The sequence below is a fragment of the Oncorhynchus mykiss genome, chromosome 8, assembly GCF_057628025.1.
Source record: "Oncorhynchus mykiss isolate SJ-2025 chromosome 8, ASM5762802v1, whole genome shotgun sequence".
Lineage (NCBI taxonomy): Eukaryota > Metazoa > Chordata > Actinopteri > Salmoniformes > Salmonidae > Oncorhynchus > Oncorhynchus mykiss.
This window is the reverse complement of record NC_143029.1, coordinates 6,371,433-6,385,639: the sequence shown is the minus strand read 5'-3', so window position 1 is coordinate 6,385,639 and position 14,207 is coordinate 6,371,433. Positions and strand designations below refer to the sequence as shown.

The 14,207-nt window shown below is 44.7% G+C and overlaps 1 protein-coding gene across 1 annotated transcript in view; it reads left to right on the top strand.

The window, feature by feature from the left end:
• The window catches only part of LOC110529295 (synapse differentiation-inducing gene protein 1-like), a 104,248-nt gene extending 96,581 nt beyond the window's left edge, over positions 1-7,667 (top strand). The window contains exon 4 of the mRNA XM_021611414.3: positions 3,810-7,667. Coding sequence (XP_021467089.2) covers positions 3,810-3,968 — 159 coding nt within the window. The 3' untranslated portion in view covers positions 3,969-7,667. The remainder of the gene's footprint in view (positions 1-3,809) is intronic.
• The last annotated feature ends 6,540 nt before the right edge of the window (positions 7,668-14,207 follow it).

Here is a 14,207-nt window from a genome sequence, read left to right as displayed (position 1 = left end):
CTGTTACCTCATGGTTAAACCCACTGTCACCTCATGGTTAAACCCACTGTCACCTCATGGTTAAACCCACTGTCACCTCATGGTTAAACCCAATGTTAAACCCACTGTTACCTCATGGTTAAACCCACCGTTACCTCATGGTTAAACCCACCGTGACCCACCGTTACCTCATGGTTAAACCCACTGTGACCCACCGTTACCTCATGGTTAAACCCACTGTTACCTCATGGTTAAACCCACCGCGACCCACTGTTACCTCATGGTTAAACCCACCGTCACCCACTGTTACCTCATGGTTAAACCCACTGTGACCCACCGTTACCTCATGGTTAAACCCACTGTTACCTCATGGTTAAACCCACTGTTAAACTCACTGTTACCTCATGGTTAAACCCACTGTCACCTCATGGTTAAACCCACTGTCACCTCATGGTTAAACCCACTGTCACCTCATGGTTAAACCCACTGTCACCTCATGGTTAAACCCACCGTTACCTCATGGTTAAACCCACCGTGACCCACCGTTACCTCATGGTTAAACCCACCGTGACCCACCGTTACCTCATGGTTAAACCCACCGTGACCCACCGTTACCTCATGGTTAAACCGACCGTGACCCACTGTTACCTCATGGTTAAACCCACCGTGACCCACTCTTACCTCATGGTTAAACCCACCGTGACCCACCGTTACCTCATGGTTAAACCCACCGTGACCCACTGTTACCTCATAGTTAAACCCACCGTGACCCACTGTCACCTCATGGTTAAGCCCACTGTTACCTCATGGTTAAACCCACCGTGACCCACTGTCACCTCATGGTTAAACCCACTGTCACTTCATGGTTAAACCCACTGTTACCTCATGGTTAAACCCACTGTCACCTCATGGTTAAACCCACTGTCACCTCATGGTTAAACCCACTGTCACCTCATGGTTAAACCCAATGTTAAACCCACTGTTACCTCATGGTTAAACCCACCGTTACCTCATGGTTAAACCCACCGTGACCCACCGTTACCTCATGGTTAAACCCACTGTGACCCACCGTTACCTCATGGTTAAACCCACTGTTACCTCATGGTTAAACCCACCGCGACCCACTGTTACCTCATGGTTAAACCCACCGTCACCCACTGTTACCTCATGGTTAAACCCACTGTGACCCACCGTTACCTCATGGTTAAACCCACTGTCACCTCATGGTTAAACCCACTGTCACCTCATGGTTAAACCCACTGTCACCTCATGGTTAAACCCACTGTCACCTCATGGTTAAACCCACTGTCACCTCATGGTTAAACCCACTGTCACCTCATGGTTAAACCCACTGTTACCTCATGGTTAAACCCACTGTTACCTCATGGTTAAACCCACCGTGACCCACTGTCACCTCATGGTTAAACCCACTGTCACCTCATGGTTAAACCCACTGTCACCTCATGGTTAAACCCACTGTCACCTCATGGTTAAACCCACTGTCACCTCATGGTTAAACCCACTGTCACCTCATGGTTAAACCCACTGTCACCTCATGGTTAAACCCACTGTCACCTCATGGTTAAACCCACTGTTACCTCATGGTTAAACCCACTGTTACCTCATGGTTAAACCCACCGTGACCCACTGTTACCTCATGGTTAAACCCACCGTGACCCACTGTTACCTCATGGTTAAACCCACCGTGACCTCATGATTAAACCCACTGTCACCTCATGGTTAAACCCACTGTCACCTCATGGTTAAACCCACTGTCACCTCATGGTTAAACCCACTGTTACCTCATGGTTAAACCCACTGTCACCTCATGGTTAAACCCACTGTCACCTCATGGTTAAACCCACTGTCACCTCATGGTTAAACCCACTGTTAAACCCACTGTCACCTCATAGTTAAACCCACTGTCACCTCATGGTTAAACCCACTGTCACCGCATGGTTAAACCCACTGTTAAACCCACTGTTACCTCATGGTTAAACCCACTGTTAAACCCACTGTCACCTCATGGTTAAACCCACTGTCACCTCATGTTTAAACCCACTGTCACCTCATGGTTAAACCCACTGTCACCTCATGGTTAAACCCACTGTTAAACCCACTGTTACCTCATGGTTAAACCCACTGTCACCTCATGGTTAAACCCACTGTCACCTCATGGTTAAACCCACTGTCACCTCATGGTTAAACCCACTGTCACCTCATGGTTAAACCCACTGTCACCTCATGGTTAAACCCACTGTCACCTCATGGTTAAACCCACTGTCACCTCATGGTTAAACCCACTGTCACCTCATGGTTAACAATTCCTCTTTAATTGTACCAAAGTGTGTATTTATCTGACAGGCTTTAATGGGCCTCACTTTGTAACCATTCTGTTCATTTCATTATCAATGTCTGGCGTGTGCGTATTTCTGAAAATAATACGTCCGTATAAAAATATAGAGATTTATAAACTTGTTGCACGCCACACATACCCATGTTTCCTCGTTATTAGTCAGACCCGTGGTAAAACTGTGTAAAACTGTGCGTGAACGAGCGTCATAACTCTGCCTTGAAAACACCCTCCATTCCTCTTTTATGGTCACAATAGCGTCGTACAATTTGGTACTATTGGAATTAAGCCACGGTAGTTTCTAAAAGAAAGAGCAATGACAATCGAATGTTTGCAAAAATATTTGAATCTTTTTGCAGTAATTTATGCTGTAAAAGACCGTGTTCTGAAACATTTTCTGGGCCAATAATAAAATATAACATGCTTATTAATGTCAAAGATCAATTGTCTGTTCGACCTTTTAAATGTGCATTATAAACCGTGCTGCCTACGGGATCACATACGGCAATACATCTATTTAGTAGGTTACAAAAGACGGTTTGGTTGTTTAGCGACAAAATCAATGCATGCACAACTATGGGGCAAAATAGACTAGGTTGTCTTAGGTTGTTGATCACATGTAAACTGTATTCAGTCTCCAATGTTTATATAAAAAAAAAAAAAAACATAAACACTTGTCTCTCAAATACATAGTTACAGTTGTTGGTTAGCTACCTAGATATCACATTTTAGCCATATTAGCAATGATGTCACATCAGTCTTCCTTCCTGCCTTCCTTCTTTCCTGCCTTCCTTCCCTCCCTCCCTCCCTCCCTCCGTTGTTTCTCTCTCTCTCTCATTCCTTCCCTGCCTTCCTTCCTCCCGCTCTACCTCCCCCGCTTTCCTTCCTTCCTTCCCTCCCTCCCTCCCTCTGTTGTTTTTCTCTCTCTCTCTCTCTCTCTCATTCCTTCCTTCCCTGCCTTCCTTCCTCCCGCTCAACCTCCCCCGCTTTCCTTCCTTCCCTCCCTCCCTCCCTCCCTCCCTCTGTCGTTTCTCTCTCTCTCTCTCTCTCTCTTATACCTTCCCTGCCTCCCTTCCTCCCGCTCAACCTCCCCCGCTTTCCTCCCTCCCTCCCTTCCTCTGTCTTTTCTCTCTCTCTCTCTCTCTCTCATTCCTTCCCTGCCTCCCTTCCTCCCGCTCAACCTCCCCCGCTTTCCTTCCTTCCTTCCTTCCTTCCCTCCCTCCCTCCCTCCCTCCCTCCCTCCCTCCCTCCCTCCCTCCCTCCCTCCCTCCCTCCCTCCGTCGTTTCTCTCTCTCTCTCTTATACCTTCCCTGCCTCCCTTCCTCCCGCTCAACCTCCCCCGCTTTCCTCCCTCCCTCCCTTCCTCTGTCGTTTCTCTCTCTCTCTCTCTCTCATTCCTTCCCTGCCTCCCTTCCTCCCGCTCAACCTCCCCCGCTTTCCTTCCTTCCTTTATTTCTTATCTCTTCCCTTCCACCAGACCAGCAAGGCGGTGGCGAAGGGGGACTTCCCGCTGGCGAGCATCGCATCCCGAAGGGCTTTGTTCCTGGCGGCCCTCTCCATCACCATTGGGACAGGCGTCTACGTGGGGGTGGTGGTGGCCCTCATCGCCTACCTCTCCAAGCCAGGTCACATATAGCAGCGCCGGGGGGAACCGGTAATGGACACTGCTACTGCCAGGGAAAGGTGAAGGGGGCATCATTATTTTTTCTTCCACCATCCCTCTCTCTGTCCAGCCTTCTCTCAGACTACCAGGTGAACAACAGGAGAGAAGTGAGGAACCACCCCTTCTCAGTGGACACTGCTAATACCAGGGAATGGTTTGAACTGCCCTCCTCCCGTAACATAACAGCACTGCTGACATGGAATCCGTTCCTCTCTCTTTCCCCCTCATCCCTTCATCTCTCTATCCTCCTCCCTTCAGCCTCCCTACAGGCAGCAAAGATTAGATGAAGGAACAAAGAGGAGCTAGGCATGAAGGGGAGATGAGGAGGAGGAGGAGGAGAAGAGCAGGGGAAACTAGGACAGAGAGAACACAGACACTGTTTTCTCTGGGAAAAGTTATCTGAAGTGAGGTAAAGAGGAACACAGTTTGAGTTGTGCTGTCATGTTCTGTTCCCCCTCCCCCCTGTAGGGTGTTTAAACTTAGCTTTGTTACTTCAACATTCTATAGACCATTACAGAAAACGAGATGGGTGGGTGAGGGATCAGACAGCAAAAAAAACACGGTTTGCAATTACGGAGACTTTAACAGACGGAGGAACTTCAAGGGACCGCAGTGTCTGGAGGTCTCACTGAGAGGACTATAAAAACGTCCTTGAATTCTCTATCTGTATGCCATCTGAACCAGGATTGAACATTTTGACTATCTGGATCCCCTGCTACTAACTGACTGTCTCTGTTAATTTACCATCAAATGCTTCTTCAATGGGCCTGGTTCTAAGGCCTACTGCTGGGTGGTTCTCTGTCAACATGGAGAGAGAGAGAGAGAGAGACAGAGAGAGACAGAGACAGACAGAGAGAGAGAGAGACAGAGACAGACAGAGAGAGGGAGACATAGTGATGGTGGTGTCATATAACAGACCCCTAATGCTTTCTGCATTTCAGAACTGTAACGTTTCTGTCTGGCCAATGGCGTGTTTTCATCTTCAATAAGGAGACTATTGTCAACAAACTCAGAAGTGTTTAATTGCAGTTTGTCTTTTCATTGAAGAAAAAAGGATAATGACAACAAGGAAAAAGCAGCATCCAAACATTGACAGATCTCATCAAAGACGGATTTGTTTTGTGTATTCCTTAGCTGAACCAGCTGCGATGGCATGAATTAAATGATATGAATTCAAGTGGAACAAAAAGCGAACTTCCTGCTCTCTGCAGGTGAACTGGGGGGTTACTAGGGAGAGATACCTATTGTGCATAGTTCTGAAGTTAAGTTTTCCTCCTTAAAGCTACATCAATATCAGTACGCCAGTTCAATGAGGACAGGATAAATCATCCTCTAGTACTAATGTCTACTAATCTATCATCATCAACTCAACTCTCTGGTCTCTGGGACCAGTGTAAACTCAACTCTCTGGTCTCTGGGACCAGTGTAAACTCAACTCTCTGGTCTCTGGGACCAGTGTAAACTCAACTCTCTGGTCTCTGAGTTCTAACTCAGTGGTTGTGATACAGTAAAGTACAGGTATTCAATAAATGCCTTTCCAGGACCCAGGCAGAGTGCGAACAGTGAAGCATTGAATCTCAACACTGTAAAAAAAAATACAGCCTCCTCCCTCCCATATGCCATAGGAGATATTAAAAAGGGAAAAAAAACTATTTCAGCATCACTAATAAAGACTGAACCGTGTGGATTTGGCTCCTGAGGGAAAAAGGCTGGGAAGTGTGTTGCTATAATGGCTCCCATTAGATCTCAGCAGCAGTAGCCAGAAGGCTATACGCTCGGAAAGTGGAGACATCATATAACGTTCAAAAGTCAACATTGTGGAGACAGCTTGACGTTTCGGAGACACCGTCGCGCTTGCTAGCATTGGAGATTTGAGCTGGCTAATTAACGGTAAATACTGTAAGTGAATCGTTTCCCCCTCTCAGTCAAACTAAAATTGTTTACCGTTAGTTAGCAATCACTATTTTGCTAGCTACGGTAGTGCTCCAGTGTCAACAATAACATTGTTGTCTCCAGTTGTATTTACATGTCTACATTGTGACCCGCAGACATGCGAATCCACTTCTGTCTGCAGTCGGCAGATAGGTTGTCTGAAAGGTCTTTTCCAACTGCTATGGGCATTGTCTCGCCAACAGGCTAATTACGTCTGACCATTATCAATAGACACACAGAGGGACTTCTTCTTCATTAGACTAGACACTGAGGCCATGCACGCACGCACACACACACACACACACACACACACACACACACACATCCTCTGGTAACAGCCCACCATGTTTTAATTGATTTCCTGGAAACTTTTGTTGTTCTGAGCCGTTAACAATCGCCTCATTCACTACCTAAATGAACTGAACTCACTATTTTACACCTAGTTGCTCCTACAATTACATGACCTTTGACCTTTCAACCTCCCCCACCCCTTTTACAGTGCGTTCCCATGGCAACTGTTTGGCCCCAACTGTTGCAGTGCCATTGATTTTTACTGCAGTGTGGCTAAAATCAGGGTCACACAGAGTGTTTCTTGGTTTGTCTTTAAACAAATCTACTTTGAAACTAAAGTAAAACACCTCACACACATGGTTATGGGCTTAACAAAAGAAGACGCCTGAACCATGTCAGATATATAGAGTTGAAATGTATTACATTTTGAGTTTGCATCCCAATAATACACTTCATACAATACACATCCCAGAAGACTGAAATTTTGCAAAACTGTTCGATGTGGAAAAAACGTATTTTCGTCGAGGTTTCTTTAAATAACGTTAATTATTTACTAATTTATGATAAATATTCATAACATTCCATCCATGAGGCCACTAGGTCATTTGACTGCAGGAAAGGGATCTATGATAGATCTGTCTCTGGTCTGTGGAATCTATGAAGGGATCTATGATAGATCTGTCTCTGGTCTGTGGAATCTATGAAGGGATCTATGATAGATCTGTCTCTGGTCTGTGGAATCTATGAAGGGATCTATGATAGATCTGTCTCTGGTCTGTGGAATCCGTTAAGATCACATTATAAAAGATTATGTTATGATGCCCAACACCGTCATTTGCAGGGGATACTTGGCGCTGCCTCTGACCGGGTGGATGGGAAATTGGAGGACGACTTCCTGCAATGAGATCGAGGTCAGGTCATTTGACCTCACTCATCCAGCCACTCGGGTCATGTGACAGTGTTGATGCCCATTCTGTGTTCTACTACTGAGAGATGGTATAGGTAGTTTTTTTTTTTTTTTTTTCAGTGTCCATATTAGGACATTCAACTCCACATGAGACTGAAGATGTCCTAATATGGACACCATATTATTGTTTGTTTATTTTATTTTTTTGAGGAAAACTCTTCACTGCTGATACATCTGATGATAAATGATTTGTGTTTTGTATGACGTGTTTTATGTGGCTCTTTAGTGAACCAGGTATTGTCCAATTATGTCAAATACGGTTTACCATTAATGTTGATGCTGTTGTTTCTCCCCCACTCTAAACCTTATTGGCTGATGATCTCCATCGATGTAACAACGCTTAAACTGATTAGGCTGAACATTTCCGTGTACGTAACTAAGAGGTTTTAACAGGATGTTTCTGAGCATTCTTCAATACCAGGGTGGTCATGTTATCTCTTGAGTATTGTGATATTAAAAATAAAAAATAAATAATAAAAAAAGATTTAAAAATGACATGCATTTTATGTTGGATTTACATTAAGGTTGGGATGCCCCACCTACTGTGCGTCTTGTGAGATGACAACATGTAAATATTCCGGGATGTCATTTCAAATAAAAACAAAAAAGGAGATGATTTTCTTTTCTTAAAACTTGAAAAAATTGTTTTTCTTTCTCAGTCGTTTGGCAAATCAAACCATGTTTGATGTTATTGTTGTTATGTTATTGTGTGTTATTTGTCACATGCGCCGAATACCTTACAGAGAAATGCTGATTGCCTTTAAATCAACATTGCAGTTAAGAAAAATAAGTGTTTAAAGTATTTACTAAAAATAAACAGAAGTAAAAAATATAAATAAAAACAACAAAATATAAAATAAATTAATTAAAAAGAGCAACAATAAATAACAGTAAAAAGGCTTTATACAGGGAGTACCGGTACAGAGTCAATGTGCGTGGGCACAGGTTAGTCGAGGTAATCAAGGTAATGTATTCATGTGAGTAAAGTGATTATGCATAGATAATTAGCAGCAGCGTAAAAATGGGGGTGAGCGGGGAGGGGAGAGGGGTTCAATGCAAATAGTCTGGGTGGCCATTTGATTAGCTGTTCAGGAGTCTTCTGGCTTGGGGGGGGGGGGGGGGGGGGGTAGAAACTGGCTGTTAAGCTGTCAAATATTTCTAGTCTCTTGAGGCATTGTTGTGTCCTCTTCATAACTGTCTTGGTGTGTTTGAAACATGATAGTTCGTTGGTGATGTGGGCACCAAGGAACTTGAAGCTCTCAACCTGCTCCACTACAGCCCCGTCGAATGAGGGTGTGCTCGGCCCTCCTTTCCTTGTAGTCATATCCTTTGTCTTGTTCACGTTGAGGGAGAGGTTGTTATCCTGGCACCACACTGCCAGGTACCTTAGCTTTGTGATGAGCTTTGAGCGTACTATGGTGTTGAACGCTGAGCTGTAGTCAATGAACAGCATTCTCACATAGGTGTTCCTTTTGTCCAGGTGGGAAAGGGCAGTGTGGAGTGCGATAGAGATTGCATCATCTGTGGATCTATTGGGGCGGTATGCAAATTGGAGTGAGTCTAGGGTTTTTGGGATAATGGTGTTGATGTGAGCCATGACCAGCCTTTCAAAGCACTTCATGGCTACAGACGTGAGTGCTATGGGTCGGTAGTCATTTAGGCAGGTTACCTTGGTGTTCTTGGGTACAGGGAATATGGTGGTCTGCTTGAAAAATGTTGGTATTACAGACTCAGACAGGGACAGGTTGAAAATGTCAGTGAAGTCACTTGCCAGTTGATCAGCACATGCTCGTAGTACACATCCTGGTAATCTGTCTGTCCCTGCGGCCTTGTGAATGTTGACCTGTTTAAAGGTCTTACTCACATCAGCTACGGAGAGAGTGATCACACAGTCACACGGAACAGCTGATGCTCTCATTGCATGCTTCAGTGTTGCGTATTTTAGCTTGTCTGGTAGGATCGAGTCACTGGTCAGCTCTCGGCTGTGCTTCCCTTTGTAGTCCGTAATAGTTTGCAAGCCCTGCCACATCCGACGAGCGTCGGAGCCGGTGTAGTATGATTCAATCTTAGTTCTGTATAGACTCTTCGACTGTTTAAGGGTTCGTCGGAGGGCGTGGCGGGATTTCTTATAAGCTTCTGGGTTAGATTCCCGCTCCTTGAAAGCGGCAGCTTTAACCTTTAGCTCAGTGTGGATGTTGCCTGTAATCCATGACTTCTGGTCGGGGTATGTACGGTCAGTCACTATGGAGAGGACGTCATCGATTCACTTATTGATGAAGCCAGTGACTGATGTGGTGTACTCCCCAATGCTATTGGAAGAATCCCGGAACATAATCCAGTCTGTGCTAGCAAAACAGTCCTGTAGCTTAGCCTCATCTGACTGCTTCTGTATTGCGAGAGTCACTGATACTTCCTGCATTAGTTTTTCCTTGTAAGCAGGAATCAGGATGATAGAGTTGTCAGATTTGCCAAATGGAGTGAGAGGGAGAGCTTTGTACGCTTCTCTGTTTGTGGAGTTTTTTTTATCCTCTGCTTGCACATTTAACATGCTGGTAGAAATGAGTTCAAATGGATTTAAGTTTGCCTGCATTAAAGTCCCCGGCCACTAGGAGCGCTGCCTCTGGGTGAGCATTTTCTGGTTAGCTTACGGCCTTGTACAGCTTGTTGAGTGTGGTTTTTCTGCCAGCATCAGTTTGTGACGGCAAATAGAAGGCTATGAAAAATATATATGAAAACTCTCTTGGTAAATATTATGGTCTACAGCTTATCATGAGATACTCTACTTCAGGCGAGCAGAACGTTGAGACTTCCTCAATATCAGATTTTGTGTACCAGCTATTATTGACAAATTGACACAGACCACTGGGCCAGGAACCAAAAGGTTGCTGGATTGAATCCCCGAGCTGACAAGGTAAAAATATGTTGTTCTTCCCCTGAACAAGGCAGTTAACCCACTGTTCCCTGGTAGGCCGTCATTGAAAATAAGAATGTGATCTTAACTGACTTGCCTAGTTAAGTCACAGACGTACCTCAGTACCCACCCACCCACTGACAAGTCAGACTTACCTCAGTACCCACCCACCCACTGACAAGTCACAGACGTACCTCAGTACACACCCACTGACAGGTCACAGACTTACCTCAGTACCCACCCACCCACTGACAAGACAGACTTACCTCAGTACCCACCCACCCACTGACAAGTCACAGACGTACCTCAGTACCCACCCACAAGTCACAGACTTACCTCAGTACCCACCCACCCACTGACAAGTCACAGACGTACCTCAGTACCCACCCACCCACTGACAAATCACAGACGTACCCACCCACCCGCCCACTGACAAGTCACAGGCGTACCTCAGTACCCACCCACCCACTCCTGTCAGACAACCCTCCATGCTGACATTCCGCCACATAACAGATAGCAGAGAAACAAGAGATTTCACACTGCAGTCAGTATTGTCATGGGAACAATCACATACACACTCTCCAAATGCTTCCACTGTAGTGATTAAAGGGGGGGGGGGGGGGATTATGGCGTGCATAAGTATCCTCCGTGAGCGTGGTTGTCATTATCTGCAACATGAAAGGAGCTTACACACACACACACACACACACACACACACACCAACCACACAGGCATCTCTCTGAAAGCAGCTAACACCAGACCATGTTGGTTGGCCAATCCTCTTTTCTGCGCTGTCTGTCTGTGGCAGGTGTCTAAACCGGTTTTGGATGGTGTGGTATTTTTAGAAGGTCTCTGTGTGCTTGTGTGTGTGTATACTATGCTGTGTATGAGCCAGTGTGTAAAGTAGTGTGGGGGGTAGTATGTGTGTGTACACAGCTGTGTGTATGGGGTGGTGTGTGTGTGAGGGGTGGTGTGTGTGTGTGTGTGTACAGCTGTGTGCATGGGGTGGTGTGTGTGTCTGTATAGCAGTGTGTATGGGTTGGTGTGTGTATAGCATTGTGTATGGGGTGGTGTGTGTATAGCATTGTGTATGGGGTGGTGTGTGTGTGAGTGTGTGTGTGTGTGTGTGTACAGCTGTGTGTATGGGGTGGTGTGTGTTTGTGTGTGTGTTACAGCTGTGTGTATGGGGTGGTGTGTATATTGCATTGTGTATGGGGTGGTATGTGTGTGTGTATAGCAGTGTGTATGGGGTGGTGTGTGTGTGTGTGTGTGTGTGTACAGCTGTGTGTATGGGGTGGTGTGTATATTTTACATCCAACTAGCTCTCAAAGTCTCATGTCGGAATTAGACGTTTATCCACATTTAAGCCGTCAAATGTTGAAGTGTTTAAGGTTCAGTTTAGGCATTAAAACCACATGGTTAGGGTTTGAGTTAAGGTTTGGGTTAAGGTTAGAGTTAAGGTTTGAGTTTGGGTTAAGGTTTGGGATTGGCTTAAAACAAAAATCTGAAAAACAACTTTCTACCACTGAATTTGAAACTTGCAACCAGAGGCAGATGCTTACGCCCATCCACCATCCCAGTCCACAACATCCTAGCAAAACCGAAACCTACTTCAAAGTAACAGCGCTCACTGTTGCCCCCTAGTGGCCAGTTTCCACGTCATCTCCCGACGTCCTCAGACCTGGATGAACGTTGAATATTTGTATCATTGGTGACCTGGCTGTTACGTCAGTGTGTATGGGGTAGAATTTTCCATTAGGAAACGTGACAGGGAAGATTTTAATTTACTGGCCGCTTGAGACATTTTACGGTCACATACACATTGGGTGTGTAACCCATTAGGGCATCCACCCACGGTGCACAGAATGACAGAAATCACATTTACATTATGGTAATTCATTTTAACAAAAAAATGCAACTCCTGTAATTGAAGCAGCCAATAAAACAAGATTTTCAAACATTTGCCAAAATGCATTTTGCAGGGGAAAAAAAGGGTAAACACAATACTATTTTTTATATGGCAGGGATAGAAAATTATGTTGGAAACTTAGAGGGTGAATCTAATGATGCAACAACTAGGATGGGTTGTCGTTGACGACGATTATGCATTTCGGTCCTGGACAACGAAAACAAGTTGATATGACAACCGATAGAACAGGAAAGAATTATGTCTTGAGTATAATTGAATTAAAGAACGAGGCGTGTCTCTCTACAGAATGAATGCGGCTCAGCTCTCCAAAATCCACTCAGCTGTCTCCCGACTATTTGTTTTTGCGGCATTCATTGTTTTATGTCAATTGTTTGCTCTTTGATTGTTTCTTTCGAACAATAAAGTAAAGCGCTTAACAACCACAACATGAAAATAATTACACACAAAACATGGGAAACAGAGGGTTAAATACAAGTAGATTGATTGGGGAAATGCAAACCAGGTGTGTATGAAAACAAGACAAAACAAATGGAGCGGCGATGGCTAGAAAGCCGGTGACGTCAATCGCCGAACGAACAAGGAGAGGAGCCGAACGAACAAGGAGAGCCGACTTCAGCGGAAGTCGTGACAGGTTACAGCCTGAAAGCCGATTGGCTGACAGCCATGGTATATCAGACCGTATACCACAGGTATGACAAAACATGTATTTTTACTGCTCTAATTACGTTGGTAACCAGTTTATAATAGCAATAAGGCACTTCGGGAGGTTGTGATATATGGCCAATATACCACGGCTAAGGGCTGTGTTCAGGCACTCAGCATTGGTCGTGGATAAGAATAGCCCTTAGCCGTGGTAAATTGGCCACACCTCCTAGGACCTTAGTGCTTATGTGTCTCAGTCAACAGGTCCAACAGTAATGCGCTTGGCTTCTTTGTCATTTTTTTCTTCACCTCATGTATTAAATCAAGGAAGTCTGTTTATGTTTTTTTTTTACATCCATTGTGAATGATAGGCCTACTGTGAGGAACTATTAGGCTATTTGAAAAATCGTTCCAACAATCTACCCACTCGATAATCACCTGGAGAGCAAAATATCATCGTCTGATGATCCCATGTATTCAGTGGAAACGTCCTAAAAAAATACAGTTAAAGTAAGAAGTTTGCATACACTTACGTTGGAGTCATTATTAAAACTCGTTTTTCAACCACTCCACAAATGTCTTGTTGACAAACTATAGATTTGGCAAGTAATTTAGGACATCTACTTTGTGCATGACTCAAGTAATTTTCCCAACAATTGTTTACAGACAGATGCTATCACTTATAATTCACTGTATCACAATTCCAGCGGGTCAGAAGTTTACGTACACTAAGTGGACTGTGCCTTTAAACCGCTTGGAAAATTCCAGAAAATGATGTCATAGGCTAATTGACATAGTTTGAGACAATTGGAGGTGTACCTGCGGATTATGTCAAGGCCTACCTTCAAACTCAGTGCCTCTTTGCTTGACATCATGGGAAACTCAAAAGAAATCAGCTGGAGGAAACAGGTACAAAAGTATCTATATCCACAGTAAAACAAGTCCTATATCAACATAACCTGAAAGGCCGCTCAGCAAGGAAGAAGCCACTGCTCCAAACCGCCATAAAAAAGCCAGACTACGGTTTGCAACTGCACATGGGGACAAATATTGTACTTTTTGGAGAAATGTCCTCTGGTCTAATGAAACAAAAATACAACTGTTTGGCCATAATGACCATCGTTATGTTTGGAGGAAAACGGGGGGGGGGGGGGGGGGGCTTGCAAGCCAAAGAACACCATCCCAACCGTGAAGCAGCATCAGGTTGTGGGGGTGCTTTGCTGCAGGTGCACTTATGGATGGCATCATGAGGAGGAAAATTATGTGGATATATTGAAGCAACATCTCAAGATATCAGTCAGGAAGTTCAAGCTTGGTCGCAAATGTGTCTTCCAAACGGACAATGACCCCAAGCATACTTCTAAAGTTGTGGCAAAATGGCTTAAGGACCACAAAGTCAAGGTATTGGAGTGGCCATCACAAAGCCCTGACCTCAAACCTATAGAAAATCTGTTGGCAGAACTGAAAAAGCACATGTGAGCAAGGAGGCCTACAAACCTGACTCAGTTACACTGAGGTGGAATGGGTCAAAATTCACCA